Consider the following 21,345-nt stretch of genomic DNA (forward strand, 5'->3'; position numbering starts at 1 on the left):
TACGCATGCATGGAGGTGTCGCATTCGGGCGGTGTTTCGGAGTATGGATTATCAGGCAGTCGCAGTCACTGGGCAAGTCCGGGCAGGAGGAAACGAGCACGGGGAATCGGCGCCAATATCAATCATTGTCCCACCATGGCAGGCAGCTCTGTCGACCATCCACCCGCCCGTCCGTCTATTTGTCATTGGTGAATCCGATCAAGGGTGCCACGACCCGGTCCCATTCGTCATCCCACCGCAGAGCCCCCTCCTTGACGGCACCCCGCCTCAAGGTAGCCAGCTCCTCGTCACCGGCGACGCTGAACAGCCGACGAAGGATCGCGGTCAGCTGCGAGGCCGTCTCGAACCCGCAGCCGTTCTCGCCCTCCTTGACGAGCTCGCCGAAGCTCTCAAAGGCCGAGTAGGCGGCCACGGGCAGGCCAGACCCGAACATGTCGACGACCTTCATCGGCAGGTCGACGCCCGAGCTCGACTTGTGCAGGGAGACGCCCAGGTCGGCGGCGGCGAGCAGCGCTGCGTAGTCGCGGCTGGAGAGCCAGGCGGTGACGATGCGCACGCCGGGGAGTCGGCCGCCGTCTTGGAGCGAGGCTATCTTCTCGAGATACTTTTTCTTCTCCGGACCCTTGCCCGTGATGACGGCGAGAATCGGCGAAGGCGGCTCGGCGTCGACGTCGGCGTCGGCTTCGGCGTTGGCGTAGGCGACGAGGGAATCGAGCAAGATGTTAAAGTCCTCGTCGGGCGTCCACGAGGTGCTGCTCACGATGAGCCGGACCGTGCCCTCGACAATATCCGCCGCCTGGCTCTTCGTCTCCGGCAGCTTGGACAGGAAGGCGTAGCGTTCCTTAGTTGACCGTCGGGGCTGGAAGATTTCCGCCGGTCGGTCGTGCAGCGTGTAGACGGGGCCCTTGAGCACGACTTGCCCCCCCTTGAGCTCCCGAGCCATGGCATCCGTCACCGAGAGATTGGCGTTGCCGAGGAATCGTCCAAACTCCATTTCGTAAAATCGGTAAAAGGGAACGAGGGGTCGGTACAGAATCTTTTGGGCTAGGATGGAGTGACCGTAGTTGTGCCAGTCCACAATCACCTTGCTACCGCGCACCAAGGAGACGAGGAGGGCAACGTGAAAGGTCGGGATCGATGGCGGATTCTGTCACCGTTACCGATGGCTCTCCTCACCAGCCGAGAGACGAGACTGCGGAGACGAACCTGGATGATGATCCACTGCGCCGGAGGCGTCGCGAACATGAGCGTGTAGAAGAGGGTCCAGAACTGCTGCATCACCTTGCAGGGAAGGTTGATGAAGAAGGGCAGGTTGCCCCAGACGATCCACTCGGGCGTTGGCGTGAGAGGATACATGGTGACGCGCGGGTTGCCAATAAGCTGGGGATGCCTCGCCGTTTCTGCACCTTCACATCAGCACGGCTGAAAGGTTGCGATGGGGGTTTCGTCTTGGACCTTTGTATCCGACAATGTCGACCTTGCGGCCATGCTTTGCGACGCTGATGGCATGATACTGCATACGGGGGCTCCGTCCGACGTCGCCCAGAACCAAGATCTGAATCCTCTCGTCTTCGGGCCTCTCGGCGGGGTGATATCGGGTCGGTATGGCGTTGCCGAGGGTTCGGCGCAGCCAGGCGAGCGTGGTGAAGCCATAGCTGACGACGATGACGAAGAGGACGCCTGCGAGGAGGGAGGCCAGAAATGGGACGATCATGGCGAGAGGGAGAGTTAGAATTCGTCTCCTCCTGTCTCCTGCTCCTCCACTTTCTCTTCTCCTTTCTTTTGCTTGTTTCCTTTTTGTTTCGGCTGTTTGTGGTTGATGCGAGAGAGAGCGATGAGAGATGAGGCGCTGGCAGCCTATGCCGTCATGGCACCGTTCAGCAGGCCGACCAGAAAGTAGCCAGTAGCACTGCAACAAGGAGGACAACCGGATGAGTCGGACTCGGAGACTGGAGAGGAGTGAAGGACGGAGAAGTGAAGGAAGGACGGACGAACGAACGAACGAACGAACGGAGGGGAGGGCGAGATTCGGCAATGCAACAGCAGCAGCTCGTAGCTGGACCGAGATTGTCACCTCACCTCGTCGCCACAGTATTATACCGCCGACGCTCGAGCGCGTGCAAGGCTCCAGGCTGCGGGATCTAACGTCCAGCCTTCCAAGACGGGACGACTCGTCCGAGTCCAATGGTCAGGGCGAGCTACAGTGGGGGTGCTTGCCTTCATTTTGTAAGCTTGGCGTTGAATCCGGTGGTGGTGGTAGGCGGCGGCTCGCTGGCCAGTGGAGTCGGTACCCACCTGGCAACTACTTTACGAGTACTCCGTTCTCGAGCAAGTACAAGTACTGTACAAGTACAAGTACACCTTCTGTGAGGTACATGCACAGTTTCAGTTGTGCATGCAAGTAATTACGTACATGCAGAGTGCGGAGCACCTACAGGTGTACGGAGTAATTACTTACGGAGCACATGTAACATGTAAGTGCAGTAAGTACTCGTGCACTACGGAGTAGCCATACTGTGCTTACAGTACATCGTTGCATGTTGGTGCACAAACACACACATCGAGGGATCTAAGTAAGTACGGAGTACATGTACTCCGTATTACATGTAAGTAGGTATTTGTACTCCGTAATCACTCAAGTAAGTTGGCACTCCTTCCAGCCACTGGTAGGTGTAAGTAAGTACAACTCGTGCATGTACAGGCATGCATGGACGTCTTCCATGTACATGGATGGTACAAATACGGAGGGCCCTCTGGTACTGCATCTGTACCTCTGCTTGTATGTACGGAGTAAGTACTCCGTACGAGTACAACGTACTTCCATGTACAGTAGGTAATACTGGATGTACAGTAAGTGCAAGTACTTAAGTAAGTACATGTCCGCCAGCGAGGTCATTGATTCAAAGTACTCTGTACACCGATTCCCACCTAAAGAGTCACTAAAAATAAAAGTCTACGGTACCTTCATTTATCGACAGAAATAAACGTAAAGCAAGTACAAGTAGATACCTCAGAGGACGGACCTACCTATCAAGGTGCTCCGTATTACCTGCCTTTTTCAAGGACGATCGCCAAGCAGTCACAAGGTACGAGTGACGCTATTTCGTCCCGTCACCCCTTCCACAGACTGAGATGAGAGAGAGACTGAGATGAGAGTAAGTATTAGTACTACCTCATATGCACAATTACGGAGCATGCTTGTACAACTAATTGCAACTAACATATGTACAGTAAGTAGGTGTACTCACAAGTACAGCACTGTGCTAAGCGATTGCAGGCATGCAACCCGGGCACCAGGTCCTCCGACATGTATTACTTACACCTACAGTACAGTACTGTACAAGCAATTACGGAGCACAAGTCCTTGTACATTTACCATGCCTGTACTCCGTACTCCGTACTCCGTACTCCGTAATTACTGTACATTCGCCTATTGTTGATGCACAACATGAATACCGGCTCCTACAGTACTTATACTTACAGAGAGGTGCTGTAGTTGTCCTTGCGTGACTCGTACAAGTACGGGTACCATGTGCGTGCGCTTTACTTTCATTATGCTCTTAAATACAACGCACTATTACTACATTAGTGCACCTTCACTTGTCCTTCTGTCCTCCCGTCTTCCTCCCGTCCTGTTCCTTTCCTGTTCCTCTCCTGCTGGTTGGCCATTGCACCAAGCCGATTCGGACGGGCGTTGATATTGAATGCGCAACGAGCCCGACGAGACAATCTTCGCATCACGTGATTTGTTTCAGAGTCACTGTCGTCTCGACAACTGCCTGCGCCATCCGAATTCAGCTTTCCTTGCTCGCCCATTGTCTTCGTCCCCCCCCTACCCACCCACAGGACCGCCGCCGCCGCCGCCCCCCACGCCCCCATTCTCTACCCCCTCTCGCCCCCCGTTGCCCACCGTCCACCCTCCGCCGTCCAGCTTCCACTCCTCCTATTATTTCACCCAAGCCCCAGGAGCGAGCCGGCGCGAGGACGATACACAGACGCCTCGTCGGTTGGGAAAGGGACCTTGCCCGAACCAGCGTCAGCTTGCCTCCAACGGATGACGGTGCGGCTAACCCGTTGAGAGCTGCTGGTCTCCTCTCCATCCAAGACCCGCATCGATACGGTCGACCCGCTTTCGGCGACGGCAACGACGCTTGACCAGCGCCCGTCCAGACCGTACGGTGCAGCACAGCGCACACGAACTACGCTTTTTGTCGCCGACGACAATGGCTTCGCCTTACGCCTTGCCATCTTCTGCCCTCCCGCACGCCCATCAGCATCACATTCACTCTCAGTCGCACCCACACTCCCTCTCCCCAGGGCCAAGGAGTGCCTGGCGAAGCTCGATGTCGAGAGATACGCTTCAGGAGGAGGCGGCTCGCGGCTTCGACCGCGGACACTCGCACTCCCGCCATCCCTCGCGCAACCGGCCGAGCTCCCAGGCCTCCAACGCCAGCGGCGTCTCGCTGATGCGAGGGAAGATTGCGCCCGTCACCCTCGACACCTTGGAAGGATGGGCGCCCGAGAAGTCGGCGTCGCTGCCGAAGCACGAGCACCATCACGATCACGATCACGACCACGACCACGATCACGACCACGACCACGACCACAGCCACAGCCACAGCCACAACCAGCTCCATCAGTTCCAATTTCACGTCACGCAAGGTGATGACGCTGGCGTGCACAGTCCCGGCCACGGCCTCGTCCACGCCCACGCTCACGCCAACGACGAGAAGACGCCACGGTCTCGCTTCACCAGGGCCATTCTTCCCTACACGACCCAGATTCCCATCCTCCACGCCATCCTAGCAGAGAAAGACTCGAGACGGATTTTCTACTTCATGACGTGAGCGTGGCAACCAACCCCCCCCTTCTCTCCCCTCTTTCTCCCCGGGTCGGGTGCTGACTTGTCGGCCACCAGGCTCAACTTTTGCTTCATGGTCGTCCAGGCCTTTTACGGCTACGTCACCGACTCTCTCGGGCTCCTCAGCGACAGCATACACATGTTCTTCGACTGCGTCGCCTTGCTGGTCGGCTTGCTGGCGGCCGTCATGAGCAAATGGCCCCCAAGCCAGAAGTTTCCGTATGGGTTTGGCAAGATTGAGACGCTCAGCGGCTTCGCCAACGGCATCCTCCTCATGTGAGTCTGATGTCCTTTCTCTTCCTCGTCGACGATTCACCGACGATTCGCGCTGACGGATGGACGGCGGCAGGCTGCTAAGTGTCGAGATCGCCTTCGAGGCCTTCGAGCGGCTGTGGGATGGCACCAAGACGAAGCGTCTGGGGGAGCTGTTGATCGTCAGCAGCCTCGGCCTCGCCGTCAACCTGGTGGGCATGATGGCGTTCGGCCACCATCACCACGGGCATGGGGACTCGGGGCACGACCACAGCCACGACCACAGCCACGACCACAGCCACGATCACGGACACGGACACGGCGAGAAGCACACGCACGAGGGCCACAGCCACAGCCACAGCCACGGCTGCGGATCGCTCGACAACGAAAACATGCACGGCATCTACCTGCACGTCCTCGCCGACACGCTCGGCAGCGTCTCGGTGATCGTGTCGACGATCCTGACGAGCCTTTGGGGTTGGTCCGGCTGGGATCCGCTGGCCTCGTGCCTGATTGCCGTCCTCATCTTCCTCTCGTCGAAGCCGCTGGTGGTCTCGTGCGCGAAGCGGCTGCTGCTCAGCGTGCCGGAGGATGCCGAGTACAACTTGCGCAACTCTCTCGGCGGCATCCTGCAGCAGCGCGGCGTCACGAGCTACACGGCTCCGAAGCTGTGGCTCGACGACCGGACGGGAAGCGGAGCGGGTAGCACCAAGCTCGTCGGCGTCGTCCACGTCACCGTGGCCCGGGGCATCTCCATGGACGATGCGCGAGACCGGGTGCGGCTGTACCTGCTCGCCGAGGGCATCGATGTTGTCGTCCAGGTGGAGAGGGAAGGCGACCACGGATGTTGGTGCGCACGGGGGCGGGCGCCGGCAACACCCATGACGCCCAAGCCGTTTTAGAGGACGCACAGGGCCGACGGGAGCTCGGCGTCTGCCTTGACCGTCGAGCGCTTCGGTCCATCGGTGCCTCCGCCTTCCCCGACGGCATCGAGCTGGGCGCAGCGAGCTGGCCGGGTCCGAAGCCCGCCGCCGTCACGCCTCCACGGCGCTTGAGGCGGGTTGCCGTTTTGCGGCAGCGACAGCATGGCATGCCTCGCTCGGTTCGTCGTGCTCTCATGCTCACGTACATGTCCATGGCACACGGATGGTGTCCCGACAGCGCTTGGAGCGCGACGCTCGGCAAGGGACATTGGGGACGTCGAGGTGCATTGGCGGACCGCTTGTAGTCATTACTGTACCGAATATTAATACCAAGCTATGTATTGCATCCCGATATTGCACGGCACGTAAGAGTGCTCGCAGCAGCTCGTCAAGGTCAAGTGATTGGTAGCATTTGCATGTGATGGCTTCTTCCATCGGTTGTCGTCAGGGCAAGGCGCCTTGGTGCCACCACGAACACCAGGCACTCGAAGCTGTAGGTGTACTTGCCTGCTGTTCGTGTACATGTACTTACGCACTAGGTGGTAATAGATGCCAGGGACGGTGTTCAGTACATGGAGGTACTGGCATGAACGGAGTATTATACAGTAACTACGGCGTAGTTGTACTTGCACATGGAAGGAAGCATGTGCCATGCTTTACCAAAGTACTTACTTAACGAGTACAGTACTGTAGGTTCGGGACGGGTAGGTACGTGTCGGGTACCTTTGTAGGGTACTCGCAGTACATGTACAGTTGCAGTATAAGTAGGTGTTAAGAATTCGTACCCAAGTACTCCGTACGGAGTACGTACGCCTTACACACCCTGTACTTCCATGTACAAGTACCACTATGACGTGCCAAATACAGGCGCTATAGCAACATGGAGCGAGGAAGCTGCCTCGGGATTGTACAGACAAGTGAAGGAATCGTGTGCCGCAAATCACAATCATATTGGAGAATTGGTGCTCGTCTACCACATGTACACACGTGAACAAAACATTGCGGAATGCGCGTCACAGCTTCTTCCCCAGAGAATAGCGCCGGGCACGCGGCGGGGCGTTGTTCTGCACCTGATGCTTCCGCGAGCGGCGCATCAACCAGGGCACGCATTCGGTGTGGTGCGGATAGGTCTCAAGTACTTATAATAGTCCTTAATGTACTTACGGAGTACAAGTACAAGTACATGACATGTACGGGGTCACTGAGTCAATTCGGCACTTCCATTGGCCCTTCTGTCTGCAGCCGGCCGACCGGCGCCAGACCCCACGCGCAGCCGAGGCCGAGGCACAAGAAGGTACTTCGGTAGAGTACAGAGTGCATGTACCGTACTTGTACACTAGGTCTGGGAATAGTGACAGCCCGGAACGCAAGTGTAGTACATGACCTCTCCGTAATACTTGAATGGAACTTAACGCAAAGTACATGTACGCCACGCCGCAACGGCAATTCGTCATGTACGGAGTACTTACACATGTCACTAAGCTGCGAGGACAGACCTGCGAGGAAGGACCATCCATCTCTGCGCTTTCTGCAATCCAAAGTCCAACAGTCCGGTCGTCGGCGCGTCATTTCTGGAAGGAGATTCCCTTCCGCCGAATATCACACCCTCCTTCCCCTTCCAAGCTTCCAACCCCCATCAACGTCACCTAACCCACGCCCTCGCGATTTTTAGGTTGCGATCCCTTCCTTCTCTGCCGTCCCTCCTCCTGCACCCTTCACATCACCCGGCGAGTCAACATCGGCCTCTCTCCTCCTTGTGTGCTTCTCCCCCTCTCCTCCTCCAGAGGTCCCTTTCCTTCTCCCGTCCCACCATGTCCTCCTCCCAGCAGCTCGACGAGCTGCCCGCGCCCGACACGAGGGCTCCCGAGGAGAAAAAGGCGGTGGCGGCCAAGTCGGGCCTCGTGTCCCAGCTGCGCTCCCTCGCCGCCGGTGGATTTGGCGGCATCTGCGCCGTCATCGTCGGTCACCCGTTCGACCTCGTCAAGGTCCGACTGCAGACGGCCGAGCGCGGCGTTTACTCATCGGCCGTCGACGTCGTCCGCAAGAGCATTGCCCGCGACGGCCTTCGGAGGGGCCTCTACGCCGGCGTCAGCGCGCCCCTCGTCGGCGTCACGCCCATGTGTACGTGGATCTTTCCCCCCCAAGCTCCCCTCCGCTCATGGCTCACGCGAGACCCGATCACGCAGTCGCCGTCTCCTTCTGGGGCTACGACCTCGGCAAGCAAATCGTCGGCTCCATCTCCCCCGCGGCCCCCGGCGCCGGCCTATCCATCGCCCAGATCTCGGCCGCCGGCTTCCTCTCCGCCATTCCCATGACGGCCATCACGGCGCCCTTTGAGCGCGTCAAGGTCATCCTCCAAGTTCAGGGCCAGAAGGCGCTCGCGCCGGGAGAGAAGCCCAAGTACAGCGGCGCCCGAGACGTCGTCCGCCAGCTCTACCGGGAGGGCGGCCTTCGCAGCGTCTTCCGCGGCAGCGCCGCCACCCTCGCCCGCGACGGGCCCGGCTCCGCCGCCTACTTCGCCGCCTACGAATACATCAAGCGCTCCTTGAGCCCCCGCGACCCCGTCACCGGGAAGCCCACCGGCGCCTTGAGCCTTACCGCCATCACCTGCGCCGGTGCCGCCGCCGGCGTCGCCATGTGGATCCCCGTCTTCCCCGTCGACACCGTCAAGTCGAGGCTGCAGACGGCCGAGGGCAACGTAACCATCGGCGGCGTCGTCCGCGAGCTCTACGGCAAGGGAGGCTTCAAGGCCTTCTTCCCGGGCTTTGGCCCTGCCCTGACGAGGGCTGTGCCCGCCAACGCCGCCACCTTCTTGGGTGTCGAGCTGGCGCACCAGGCCATGACAAAGATGTTCGGACCGGCCTGAGCCCTTCCCGCACTAGTTTGCTTGCTTCCAAGTGTCCCGTTCGACAAGTACCGGTGTGACGTTTCGGCTTTGGTATAGAGAGGGCCCATGTATTCGATCCACGGCCACCATATTGGCAGGCCAGGGCAGGCATCGTCACGCATTTCCGTTTTTGATTTTCATGCACAGCAAGTTAGGCACATGACACGAACAAGAAGAGTTGGAGAAGTAAACAAAACCGCTTTGTTGGCGAATGAAGTGCGAAGAGAGCGACGAAAGTTCACCTCTGCCGGACGCCGTCCGAGCCTCGTTGCTTGAAGAATAATAAATTAAATGAACAAGAAAAGGCCGGACGCAGCATCGGCTTGCGACAACGGCCATGTGCACACCTGTACCGTACAGTAGGAAAGCCAACCCAATCCCTGGTTCTCGCCTCGCCTCCACATACCACAATCCCAGCGCCGGATGCATCACCATGGCCACAGCTGGTCCAGAAAAAAGGACGCAAGTAAAACAAAAGCAAATGCTAGGTGCAGTCGGGGGGGGGGGGGTATATATATGGAAATATACATACATGCGCATGGAAATTTTTTCGACGGCTCAAGGCCCCGCGGCGCAGGAGAGAATCACATCACCCATCATCTCACTTCCTTCGACACGCCCGACAGGCCTGCGACATCAATCAAGCACGCTCGTTGAGGGTCCACCGTCGCTTGCTGTGGCTGAGATCTCGAAACCGCTCCGCCTCGTCCGGAGGCGGCGGAAGGCCCCAGAGGCCGCCGAGGCCGCCGCCGAGCTTGGACATCTTGAGCTCCTCAATCGGCTTGTCGGGTCCCAGGTTCGTCACCAGCTTGATGGGCGCGGCGAGGACGGGGCCCCTGGGAGGGTTCTTGGCGACGGAGTGGCTGGCTGCCCAGGCAGTCGACGTGCCGCCGACGGCTCGCGCTGCCGACGGGACAAAGGTCGGCAAAGGCTCATCCACCTCGTCGGCGACGGCGCGCTGGAATCGCTTCTGGTCAAAGTTGGGCATCATGGAAGCAAAGTCGTCGCCGTCTTCGCCGCCCTCGTCCATCAATCGCAGCGAGGACGGGGCGGGGGTCCACAAGCCCGACGAAGTGGCAACGGTCGGGGCGCGCTGCAGGGGCCGGAACGATGCTGAGTCCCGCCGGAACGGTTTCCCGACCGCCGCGTTGGCGGATGCGCTGCGGCTGCCGGGAGAAGAAACCGGGTTCGGATCGGAGTAGGTGAAGGGACTCATGACCGGTCCGCCAGAGTTGGTGTCAAAGGTCGGCGTTCGGCCACGCGCCCCGTGACTCGGCGCGTTCCAGACCATGCCCGCCGACGGCGCTCCGGCCAAGACGGGCGTCGAGTTGGAGTTTGGCCGCAGGTGTTCGGTGCTGGCCGACAATCGCATGTCGTACAGCTTGTCGACCTGGACGAGCGGCTTGGCGGCTGCGACCGCGTCGGGGGGATGGGCCGCCTCGGCCAGCTTCCGCAGCTGGCCGTAGTCGAGGTTCGGCTTGCGGGTAGCCATGGTGATGGAGGCTATGCCGACGTCCATGAGCACCGGCTGGTGCGTGATGGCGCCAATGAGGGCGTTGCAGCCGGCGCCGTGCGAGACGATGACGACGACTGTCTCGACGTCGTCGCCTTGGTCACCTTGGTCGTCCTCGCGCTCCACGTCGGCCGTGCTCGCCGTCGCCGTCGCCGTCGCCGTCTTGGTGACCAAGTTGGCGGCCGAGTCCGTCGTCGCGTACCAGTTCAGCAGCTTCCTCAGGCCGCCCCGGAATCTCTTGTGCATTGCGGTCCACTCCTCGCCAAATTTGCCTCCGTCGCCAAAGTCGAGCGGCTCCCTCGTCGAGTCCCACTGATAGTCTACCGTGACGCAGGCGTCCCTCGCGTGCGAGACAAAGCCGTCGGGGATCCTGCCGCTGCCCGACACGGCATACGTCGGCTTCGGCGCGACGTACCCCTTCCTCTCCGGAGAGGGCAGGGCAGTCAAGAGCTGCGACAGGTTGCAGACGCCGCCGTTCTCGGCCCCGGGCGAAGGCATTCCGCTTCCAGGGCTCGTGGTCGGCGACGCCTGCCACAGGGAGCTCGAGGAAGACACCTTCCTCTCGGATTCCTCCGGGCGCGGGACAAAGTCGGCGTAGGCGCCATAGTCCTCCCTTCTCAGCAGCTCCGCCTTTGCGCCTCCGACCATGAGGGCGGGGCCGGGTGGCGGCGTGATCGTCTCAAAGTACTCGGGCGAAAGCCATTCGCCGAGGAAGGAGTCGATTCGAAGCAGGGACGACTTGAACTCGAACGGTCGGGTGCCGGGCGCCGACCTGGGGAGGATGATGTCGGAGGGGTTGTAGATGGAATCGGGTGAGGTCTGGGCCAGGCCGGAGCTGATGCCGATCGACGTCTGGACGCAGCGGAGGAAGGGGGAGCTGTGGATGACAATCTTGAAGCGCCGGCGCTTGGTGGGGTGGGTGCCATGGTGGCCGTTGCGAGATCCTTGCTGGCTGTCGATCTTGGCCTGCTCGAGGTAGTTGCCAATCTGGTTGCCAACTTGCCTCGCTTGCAGAAAGCCACCGTACGTGAGAGGAGGGTCGTAGGGGGTCGGGGAGGTGAGGTGCCATTTCTTGTCCGCAGCGTCGAGTCGGTTCCCGTGTCTGCGCCGAGTCAGAACATGCGAATGCCGACGGGATAATTTTGGCAATGGCTGAGCACGACAAGGGGGGGGGGGCTTACCTCACGACGAAGAGATATGCGGGAGGAGAATCCGTCATGACGGAGAAGTGCCGAGACGTCGAGAGACCGAGGCCGTATGAGGATGAGTAGAGTCAGGTAGGTGCTTGCTCAAGTGGCCCCCCGGGGAGGGAAACCAGGCAGCGTTTCGAGTCAGTGAAAGGGAGGTGGTAGATGACGCGCGATGTGGTGAATATGTGAATATGTTGACGGCGATGACGGCCGTGGTGACGACGGCAATGTGCGCTAGACGTGTCTATGAAAGGAATACGTGCATGGGGGTATGCCTGAGGCGGAAATCGTCGGCTGGTGGTTGGCTTGCTTTTGGTTTTGCCGTGAGCCTATTGGACTGGTGACAGGTTGACGACGTCGGAGAGAGAGCTGACGGTGCGGGAGAGGCGCAGGAGGGGTGCAGGAGATGGACGGTTGGAAGGACGGGAAGCTGCAGGCAAAGGGGCCCGAGCCGCGGTGACGGTGACGGCGAGACGAGAGGGCGAGGATCGGACGTCGCGTCGGCGATGGCGATGGGTACGCTATCGCGTAATGGGTCGTTGGTCGGTGATCAGGAGAGCAGCAGCAACGCGGGGTCACGTCACCTACATGGGGGAGGGGAGGAGGAGAGGGGATTAAGAGGGGGGGGGGGGTCTCGGAAGCAAGAAAGTGGTAGAACAAGGAAGTGAGACAAAAAATCGACAAGGGTTCTGGTTTGTGCTGGCCAATGATGAATGCCGAAGCCAGGACAGGACAGAAGGCGAGGGACGCTACCGAGTTCTCGCCCCAAGCCCGAGCAGGTCGATAAATTGCACTGGTGCTCGTATGAGTTGAAGGTTTTCTGTCAAGTCGTAGGTGGGCGACACGGCGGAAAGGTGCGATGAGGTTGTTTGAAGGCGAATCGGATACGAGGCGTGACAGAGGTGGCAGCGAATGGAGGGAGGAAGCGAAAATGTCGAGCGAATAGGGACGGTACATATACATTACATGCTAACAAGCTAAGCTGATGAATGAGCACCCCTTCCGAGTACGGAGGATGGCAGGAGCGAGGAATAACGGGTACATGTACCAGCTCTAGGGAGTCATTACAGGCTGCCATGCATGTACTCCTACTTGTGCGTACGGTAATTACTCTGCAAGTACTTACTTGTACTTGTATGTGGTTACTTCACTGACGGTACTCCGTAATACTCCGTACTCGGCAGCGTGATAGGCCCCGCAATTCGATTGCCTCTGCGGAGTACTACTTACTAGGTACTTACAACGACTTGTCGCACCTAAGTGCCTCAGTACAAGTTCTTACTTGCAAGTGACCATACAAGCAGGGCTTGTACAAGTACTTGGCAACACCTAACACTAGTGGCTGCCTCTGCACTACAACTACAGCATGTACTTCACCATATCCGTGATTGACTTTACGACGTCGGCACCCCTTTCCAGCAGCGTATATACCATGGTGCCTGTAGGTAGATGCTAGGTAGTACACGTGCACCTCTCTGTACAGTTACAGGAGCGGGAGACGAATGGCACTGCACCTGCGTCCGAATCGTTCACCTTAGGAGGCACTTGGGTGACGAGCACATGCCGACTTCCTCCTGAAGAACCACCAAAAAAAGACTGTACACTTAAGTACCTACAGTGTGTACTGTACATGTACCTATACGTACACTTACTCTAGCTTTTTAGTCATAACATACGATATTTATACGAAGCATACATGTAAGTACACGCAAGTACAGTAGAGCCTTGTACCCCGAGCTCCAAGCATGCTCCAAGTACAGGTACTTGTATGTGCACACTTGAGTACAAGTATTGCACTGAACAGTATACTGCAACAGTAAGCAATTGCGTTACGAGGGTAAGTACAAGTACAAGCATGGAGTACTTTTTGTCCTGACTGTACATGCACATATACACCCGTCGACATACTGTATTATCGGTGCACGCGAATACGATCATGATGTTTGTTGGTAACCGAGTGCCCGCATGCAGCACTGTACATATTTTATAAAAGTACTTACTTAATCGGCTGTACTGGGAACCAAAGTACCAACCTTCTGCGTACCGAGCAGGTAGTGAGTGGTCTAAGAGGCTTGTGTACTCGGTACTTAGGTGCACTGACTTACAGTCCGCTGTGCCCTCCCCTCGGATTCGGACAGCAACTCGCGCCGCACTCGCAACATAACAAACGCGTAATAAACCTTGGAAATAACCTTTCATCTCTAGTATCCATCACGGAATGCTTCGATCCGCCTCCTCCTTCCTCCGCATTCACGGGTCATGTCCGCATTTAGATCCCCCCATGGACGCAATGGAGCTTAGCTGGTCCTCGTGGGTCCATCGGGAAGAATTGAGTTTTTTATGGGGTCACATGCACTGTCGGTGTCACCGCTCCCTACTACTGCCGAGTACCGACGACCAACCGCCGAGGACCGAGTCCGGAGCATCGTAATTGACACTGTCTGGCCGTGCTCGCAAGGCTGCGCAAAGGTTGCTGCGCAAAGCAAGGAAGAACTTGGACGTCATTCAGAAGGGTTCGGGGACCAACTAGATGTACAGTGTGCAATGTGTGTGCATGTACTGCTCGTGTATAGTCGTAGGGTGTCGTAGCATCATCAGCCCAGAACCTGCCTGTCGTTTGGCTTCGTACCATCGCTCCATCGCATCTGCCACGTAGCCGCTCGTTCGTACGCTCGCCAGACACACGCCCTGCAAAATAACGTGTGACAGCCGCAGCAGCAGAAGCAGCAGCAACGCCAGCGGCGAGAGCAACAAAATAAACCGGCCAAAAACTCCACGCGTCCTCCCGCCGCACGGAACGGTCAACGGCTCGCAGAGGACGGCGGGTCTTCCCTTCGTCCACGTCGCATCAGCCGCCGCCGCCGCCGCCTCCCGTGCCGTCGCGACCGCCGCCCATCTTCTCGACGGTTCGGAATATGTTGACGGTAAAGTTCAGGGTCCAGGAGATGAGCCCGAGCAGCTCAAAGGCGCCGAGGGCGGCCGAGAGGTAGAGCAGGTTAGTCTCCATGACGTTGTGAAACACGAGGCTCTCAAACGCCAACGCCGTGCTCGCCGACTTGAAGATGATGAAGAAGAGGTCGAGGAGGATCAGGCGGGTCTTGGACGACGCCGACCGCAGCCCGATCGGCTTTCCCGTGTACTCGTCCCAGACCATGTAGCAGGTGTAGGGGATGGCCACGCAGTCGACCGTCACGGCCACGACCGACTGCGTCCGCTCCGCGCTCTCCTTGTCGTCCGAGTCCTCGAGCTGGAAGATGCGGCTGGCTATGCCGAGCGCGAGGATCGACGTGATCATGACGGCGAGCCGGAAGAGCAGCGGCGACAGCGCGCTCCGCAGCATTCGGTTCCAGGCACGCTCGTAAAAGGCCTTGGGCCGGCGGCCTCGCGTCGCCTCGGCGTCGTAGTGCCGCACCCTCGACCCGCTCGGCCGGCCGTAGCTGGGCATGAGCTTGTCGAGCTCCTCCTTGGTGACGACGCGCGACTTCTCGCCTGGCGTCGGAGCGTAGCTCGACGACCTCGCAAAGTCTCGGATCGCCGCCGCTCGCGTGTTATGCCAGCCGGTGTAGGCCGAGACGATGACGGGCTCGGCCGAGCGCAGGTGGTCCCACCGCCGACCCTTCTTCGATGCCCGCCCATGCTGGAGAAAGTGGGGGATCATCGACCGCGTCTCCTGCGGCTGCTTGCCTTCTTCCCAGACATACCCGTCCTTTGAGACCCGTCGACGGACCGGATTCGGCGTTCCGCTGTGCTGCGCCGGCACCGCGCTCGCCGGACGGCCCAGGAGCTGGAGTTGGTATTCGTCCACGGGGCCGTCGCCCTTTTCGTACGAGGCAATCCAGGCTGCGCGTCCTCCACGTTAGCGGCCGTGTCCCTCGGGCATGGGTGGTGCGCGTGGCATTACCAGGAATCGTCCGCGATGGAGGCCGAGGGTAGCTGCATCGCCGACTGGTTTCCACACCCGTCTGTCCTCCTGTTTCCTCTATCCTTGCCCCGTTCGTTTCCCCTCTCGCTTCGACGGACGGCGCTCGGGCAGAGGGAGATGCCGGCATCGCCGTTTGCGCCATGGCTACCGCACCCCCGAGCAGCTTATGGCGAATCCGTCGCGCGTCGATGTGATCTGGCAGCAGGAGACGGTGTCGTCGGAACTTGCGCCCAGCATCATGCGTCGAGCAGAGGGGGTTCGCCTACGCTCTAGGAATCTATAGGATGTCGCAAGGAAGCGGACCGAGGGCGCGTACGAGGACTCTCTGCTAGAATGCAACCTGCGATTCTCGTGCGACAAAATTGTCGAGAGCTCGTGGCGAGAGGTGAGCGGTTGCGTGATGTTGCGGCGGTGATGTGACCAAGTCGGTCTGAACTTCAAAACAAACCAGAAGCGACACGAAGGGGGGTTGCGGTGATTCGTTGCCAACTAGCTCCAACCAACAACCATGCTGTCGCAGGGGCATCATACAAGCGCATACAGGCGTCAGCATACTAAGTACTAACTTACTTACAGGTGTCAGCAGTACACTAAGCGCACAGCACCAAACAGTACTGTAAGTACTCGTGGGTACCAGCGGATACTGCTACTATTACCGTGCTTCCACTCTGTACTCGGGTAGGTCACAGTACACATTTACTTACTTGTAGTTAACGCCTCAGTACCTACTAGTACTCCGTGCTGCAGTAGTATTCGTGGTATGTACCTGTACGGAGTGCTCTTCAGGGGGCCATCCCCCGCCCCCTGCCCTGACGCTTCACATCAGTGCCCTGACGCTTCACATCAGAGCCCTGGCGGTGGCCATCACCTGACTTCGCGCCACCCAACAACCACTGCAAGTGCTGTGCATTGCATCGTTCATACGCGTCCATAAAATTGGAACCACCAATGCTTCTCCACCTACCATCCAACCTTCTACGCCGCCAACATACACGCACACAATACACACGCAAATCCAACGATCCTCCTTGCAGAGCAGACACTAGCCTGGACAGCCAGCCATCGTCCGCTTCTGCCCTTGCGGCTTTCGGCCCCGATGTAGCCTCGGCCTCCAACTGTTCGCCCACAGTCGCGACTGAGCTGTGACTTGGGTCCTCCATCTGCCTGGCCATCACCTTCCGCCCTCAGCCCTAGTCCAACTGAATCCAAGGCAAAGTGCCAGGGTCAATAAGCATGTCGGCGCCTTTCAAGAAAAAACCGACCGGCCTGGCGGCCTTTGCTCGAGCCGGGTCGGAGAGCTCGGTCGTCGTCAAGGCCGCACCGCTTCTGCCGAGCGCTGAAGCGCCAGCCGAGAGGCGATCGGAATCGCCTCGTCATACCGCACAAGAAGCCTCGCGGCTGGAAACTGCCGATCCCGCGAGGTTCCCCCTCCCGTCTGGCCACATTGGCACTCCCCGCAAAGCGAACGGCGAGGTGGTCGGTCCAGGCTTGCTCCAACCGGCCCCACGCATGACCCGAGCCGCTTCCACGTCGCACCGCGGTCCAGCCGGCCCGAGAGACCGCCTGGCCACTATATTTTCTGGTTCCCAGCTGGGCGACGATTTCATGAATTCGGCCGTCTCCACCCCCGATCATGAACCGGCAGCGGACCAGGGTCGGGACGAGGAAGCTACACCACATCCACGGGAGGAGCGCAGGCATGCCATCCCAACTCGCTACATGGATGCGAGGGGCCAACACCCTCCAGTCACCGCCCCTTCTTTTGTACTGGATGAAAAGCTGCAGATGACGGTGGTCAACGCCATCAAAGGCTCGTTTCCCCACCAAATGACCGACGGCTTTCAAGACGACATCATCCCCGCACGCGAGAAGCGTGTCTCAAACTACGCCAACGACGGCAGCCATGGCCCTTGGAAAGCAGCTACACAGCCACAGTTGCCTTTCCGGCAGGCTAGAATCAAGAGGCTACCCGGTCCTGGTCCGCGAGTGTCCCGTGAGAATCCCAAGGTCCGTAGACGGAGCCCATCCGTCGAGAGCGCCGAATGGCAAGGGCTGCGCAGGAGAGACGGACCCCCTCCCGAAGCCAAGACCAATTACGATGCCAACAACTCGCCGGTCGAGGAACTGGGGCCGGCCAGCGAATACGGGGAGGCGCCTTCGGCACCTGGCCTGCGAGATGACGGCCGACGACGAGTCGCCTTGACCTCTGCGCAGACCGGCGATGCGCGGCACCGGCAGCCCAAGCGGCGCCGAGAAAGCCTCGACTACGATGACAATCTGCTCAGCGGCATGTCGTACCAGGATCTCCAGGATGAGCCTTTCGACGACGATCCTACCGTCGCTCGCGGACGCGGCGGCCCCGAAGCCGCCATCAAGCTCCCGTTGAAGCTGGAACAGTTTCGACAGCAGAGGGGAGGGGAGCAGACGCAGATGTTTGCGGCCATGTCCATGGAGGATTGGGAAGCCTCCGGCGACTGGTTCGTCGATCAGTTTGCCGACATGATGAAGAAGCTCCGAGAGGCACGGCGCAGCAAGCGTCTTCTGGTCCGCGCCTTCGAGGACGAGGCCGCGCGGCGCGAGGAAGCGGTGCGTCATCGCTCGCAAACCATCGATAGGAAGCTGGCCAGGATGAGGCAAGACGGACTGCGTGTCGTTGAAGACAAGAACGCGTAAGAATATGGCCTGTCGCCACGGTGGCGGAGCGGGGGGCCTGGCGCACGATGGATGGGAACGACATGAACGACTGCATCAACCGGCGTTTGCTTTTGCTTTGCTTTGTTCTCTCCAAACTGCGGGTCTGCCGCTCGGCGAGCTAGCTGCCATGTAAACGCATACGATGAGCATGCGCATGAGCAAGCTTGAATCGCCGGCTTCCGTTCCCCCGCGAGCTACGTCTGAAAGGCCGATCGTGTTAGATTCGGGTGACATCCCGAATGCTCCTGTCGCGGTTGACGACAATCCGAAGCTGACGCCCAGGCCGATCAGAAAATATCCCCCGCCTCAGACGGTCCGTATACAGCTCATAGCTCGGGACGTATCCGTCCACAAAGCGGACGACCTGCTCCGGTGTCATGCCAGCGCTCGGGTCCCCCTTGTCGGCCCGTAGGGAATCCTCCTGCTCTTGACGCCAGCCGTAGACGTATTCGACTTGATCGGAGTCGATGTGGATGAAGGCGTCCAGGAGATCTGTCAAGCCGTCATATTCCTCGAGGGCATCATTGATAAAAAGGAGATGCTCCAGCTTGTGCCGGTGCAGCGTCCGGCTGGGTGCCTTCCATCTGGCTTCGACCGCTTGGGCGGTCATGGATTGGAAGCCGACGGACCAGCCCTCGAGGATAACGGCTTCGATGGGAGGCTGTTGAGGCCGGTTCACGTGCTTCCAGCAGGACTCGGGCCGACGGTCGCCTTGGCCGGCGAAGAGCGCCTTGTCGTACTGCGGGAGGGCGGTAGGCTGCCGTGAAATGAGAGAGGCAAAGACGGATTTTGCGAGTGGCACGTCGTGAGTTCCTGTCAGGCTCAGCAACGACTTCTCTCGAGCGCAGGCATCGGCGGCAAGATTGGGCGGTCCTACCAGGGGCTCCCCTGTGCTGCAGCAGCGCGTTGTCGGCATGAGCACGAGCCAGCGCGGCTTGCTCCTCGTGTGTGAGGTAAAAATCATCGATGCTGCACGTCAACGTCGGCACGCCGTCGGCCTCGAGGGCCGCTTCGAGGGCCGTCACCAAGGTTGTCTTGCCGACGCCCTGGACGCCATTGAGGCCGATGACCAGAGGCTTGTTGCTGCCCGTCGCTCGGTGAGCCTCGAGGCACTCGCGGATGAAGGCGATGCAGATTGGTCGTTTTGCGTCGTCGAAGCCGGGCGCCATGGCCATGGCGACGCTTGAGGACACGCTTGCTCACTGAAGCTGCCAGCCAAGATCAAGATACAGTGTCTGCAGGTATACTATACGGAGCAAATTGGAATGCCTCGGTAGGTAGCACCTGGTGCTGTATTGTTGCAACTGCTCTCGTGGTTGCGATTGTAGGAAGCACATTTACGTGTACGGGGTATCACAAGATAAGTACTGTAAGGAAGTAAGTACATGTGCCACGGCCGTACTCGTGACTTTCGACGAGTTGTAAGTACGAGCTCCGCGTACAGTGGATTATATTACCACTCCTTCACTGCCGATCCTCCTCCATCGGCCTCCTCCCCACATCACCGGTTCCTGCAAGCAAGCGGGAAAAGACCGCCAAGCGTGTGACGCTGATCCTGGGAATTAATCTCCGTGCGTCCTCGGCGTACTCCGAACATCATCGAAAGATGATATCATGGTTCTCTAGCCCGCCGATTGTCATCACCACGCTCTTTACGCGCTGGAGACAGCCTCTGGCTCGCTGCCGAGCGGCAGACAACACCAGGCAGGCAGGCAGGGCCCTTATTATCGGATTGGCGCAAGTCAAGTATGGAGGTCGCCATGGAATGGATCCATGCGGGGGAACCTGGGTCGCGATACACGGTCCACAATCTGTGCATACGATCCGTCTGGCCAGGTGTGAACTGCGAATGGCATTCACTACGGTCCCAAGTTAGTTGCTTCGCTTTCTTCATGTTCGCACAGGGGGGGCGGACTCGGATGAATGATCCATCAAATTATGCACCGCATCCATTCCGGGCTGCAGGGGGGCAGGTGTCCTGGTCGACACAAATGCTGACGGGAGTCCAGCTGAGTTGAGCGGGAGTGTCGGCAATCTCATCGCCCTCGCCCTCGCAACTATTGCCATGAAAGGTGTGCAATGGGCCCAGCCAGTGTCCAACCTCATGAACCAGGGTCCGACCTAGTCGACGATAGAATATGATGTTGTCCGAAGCAGGATGAGTGTCTTTGCCTGGCATGGTTTCCGCGTCAATAATCACGCCATCTCGGTTTCCAGTGGCATGACCAGGTGGCTTCGCCGTGCCAAGATACTGACTTGGCGGCATCTACCTGCTCAACGACACACAGTACACGTTCAGGGTCGTACGGTCTCCCTTGTAAAGGGATTTCTGCATAAACCGTCTGAAGTAACCTTTGGCCCAAGAGATTGAAACCGTCCGGCCAACATCCTTGATGAAGAAGGAGAAACCGGTCAAAGAGAAATTGCTGTTCAAAACTGCCAACTGCAGATCGATCCTGGGTCCTTACAGAAAGGTTAGCGTAACGGAAGGCATATTCAGCGCAGGTCCTCGGTACCTCTACGTTGCCTTCCTTGTTCGTTTCGGATGAGGCAACAACGTGAAAGTAGACACCAATCTTGATCGCTGGATGAGGCTGGCTGCTGCGACGGGCTTGACCCTGGTGTGTGGAAAAATATTCATGGAAGGCGAGAAGTTAGCTGGACGACATTTCCGCACCGCAGAAAGCGTTGGTATCGTTTATCGGCGGGTTCTGAATAGCAGCTACCCTAGCAGTGGCTGCGAAGGCGACGAGAATGAATGATAAAAGAGAGAACACGTTGGCACGAGGCAGTACTCCGGGTATATGCGGAGGAGTGGTATCAAGGGAAGGAAGTGACCTCTGTAGACTGTAGAGTCTGCACGTCCGCTCAACGCAGTATATATAGAGTGCTGTACATGCGCCCTTTCGCCCATCCATATTCCCGTCCAGCTCGAAAAGTCGACATGCCTGGGGGCCGCATAGAGGAACACTCACCACCTTCCATCATGCAAATCCAGAAGAAGGTAGACGAAAATGTACCCCATAAGGGTGCACTCTGTAATAGTATCGTGCGTCGGAGGTTACAACATGTGCCGCATGCGTACCAAGTCGTCCGCAAGTAC

At 58.8% G+C, this 21,345-nt stretch overlaps 7 protein-coding genes across 7 annotated transcripts; 3 read left to right on the forward strand and 4 right to left on the reverse strand.

The window, feature by feature from the left end:
• Window positions 1-175: 175 nt before the first annotated feature.
• On the reverse strand, window positions 176-1,714 carry DCS_00644 (uncharacterized protein; the record flags this gene model as incomplete). The annotated part of the gene is made up of 3 exons (XM_040797983.1): window positions 176-1,147; window positions 1,207-1,400; window positions 1,456-1,714. The coding sequence occupies 3 exons, from the start codon at window positions 1,712-1,714 to the stop codon at window positions 176-178; spliced, it is 1,425 nt and encodes a 474-aa protein (XP_040658866.1).
• A 2,509-nt stretch (window positions 1,715-4,223) lies between these two features.
• On the forward strand, window positions 4,224-6,168 carry DCS_00645 (cation efflux family protein; the record flags this gene model as incomplete). Its single annotated transcript, XM_040797984.1, has 4 exons — window positions 4,224-4,843; window positions 4,919-5,137; window positions 5,211-5,963; window positions 6,027-6,168. The coding sequence occupies 4 exons, from the start codon at window positions 4,224-4,226 to the stop codon at window positions 6,166-6,168; spliced, it is 1,734 nt and encodes a 577-aa protein (XP_040658867.1).
• Window positions 6,169-7,847: 1,679 nt separating this feature from the next.
• On the forward strand, window positions 7,848-8,902 carry DCS_00646 (uncharacterized protein; the record flags this gene model as incomplete). Its single annotated transcript, XM_040797985.1, has 2 exons — window positions 7,848-8,157; window positions 8,223-8,902. The coding sequence occupies 2 exons, from the start codon at window positions 7,848-7,850 to the stop codon at window positions 8,900-8,902; spliced, it is 990 nt and encodes a 329-aa protein (XP_040658868.1).
• Window positions 8,903-9,563: 661 nt separating this feature from the next.
• On the reverse strand, window positions 9,564-11,655 carry DCS_00647 (phosphoglycerate mutase family protein; the record flags this gene model as incomplete). Its single annotated transcript, XM_040797986.1, has 2 exons — window positions 9,564-11,538; window positions 11,618-11,655. 2 exons carry the CDS (start codon window positions 11,653-11,655, stop codon window positions 9,564-9,566), a joined length of 2,013 nt encoding a protein of 670 aa, XP_040658869.1.
• Window positions 11,656-14,474: 2,819 nt separating this feature from the next.
• DCS_00648 (uncharacterized protein) lies at window positions 14,475-15,690 on the reverse strand (the record flags this gene model as incomplete). Its single annotated transcript, XM_040797987.1, has 2 exons — window positions 14,475-15,466; window positions 15,528-15,690. 2 exons carry the CDS (start codon window positions 15,688-15,690, stop codon window positions 14,475-14,477), a joined length of 1,155 nt encoding a protein of 384 aa, XP_040658870.1.
• Window positions 15,691-16,781: 1,091 nt separating this feature from the next.
• Window positions 16,782-18,221, forward strand: DCS_00649 (uncharacterized protein; the record flags this gene model as incomplete). Its single annotated transcript, XM_040797988.1, has 1 exon — window positions 16,782-18,221. One exon carries the CDS (start codon window positions 16,782-16,784, stop codon window positions 18,219-18,221), a length of 1,440 nt encoding a protein of 479 aa, XP_040658871.1.
• Window positions 18,222-18,459: 238 nt separating this feature from the next.
• Window positions 18,460-19,417, reverse strand: DCS_00650 (Uridine/cytidine kinase; the record flags this gene model as incomplete). The annotated part of the gene is made up of 2 exons (XM_040797989.1): window positions 18,460-19,055; window positions 19,120-19,417. 2 exons carry the CDS (start codon window positions 19,415-19,417, stop codon window positions 18,460-18,462), a joined length of 894 nt encoding a protein of 297 aa, XP_040658872.1.
• Window positions 19,418-21,345: the final 1,928 nt, after the last annotated feature.

Source organism: Drechmeria coniospora, chromosome 01 (assembly GCF_001625195.1).
Source record: "Drechmeria coniospora strain ARSEF 6962 chromosome 01, whole genome shotgun sequence".
In the NCBI taxonomy this organism is placed as follows: domain Eukaryota; kingdom Fungi; phylum Ascomycota; class Sordariomycetes; order Hypocreales; family Ophiocordycipitaceae; genus Drechmeria; species Drechmeria coniospora.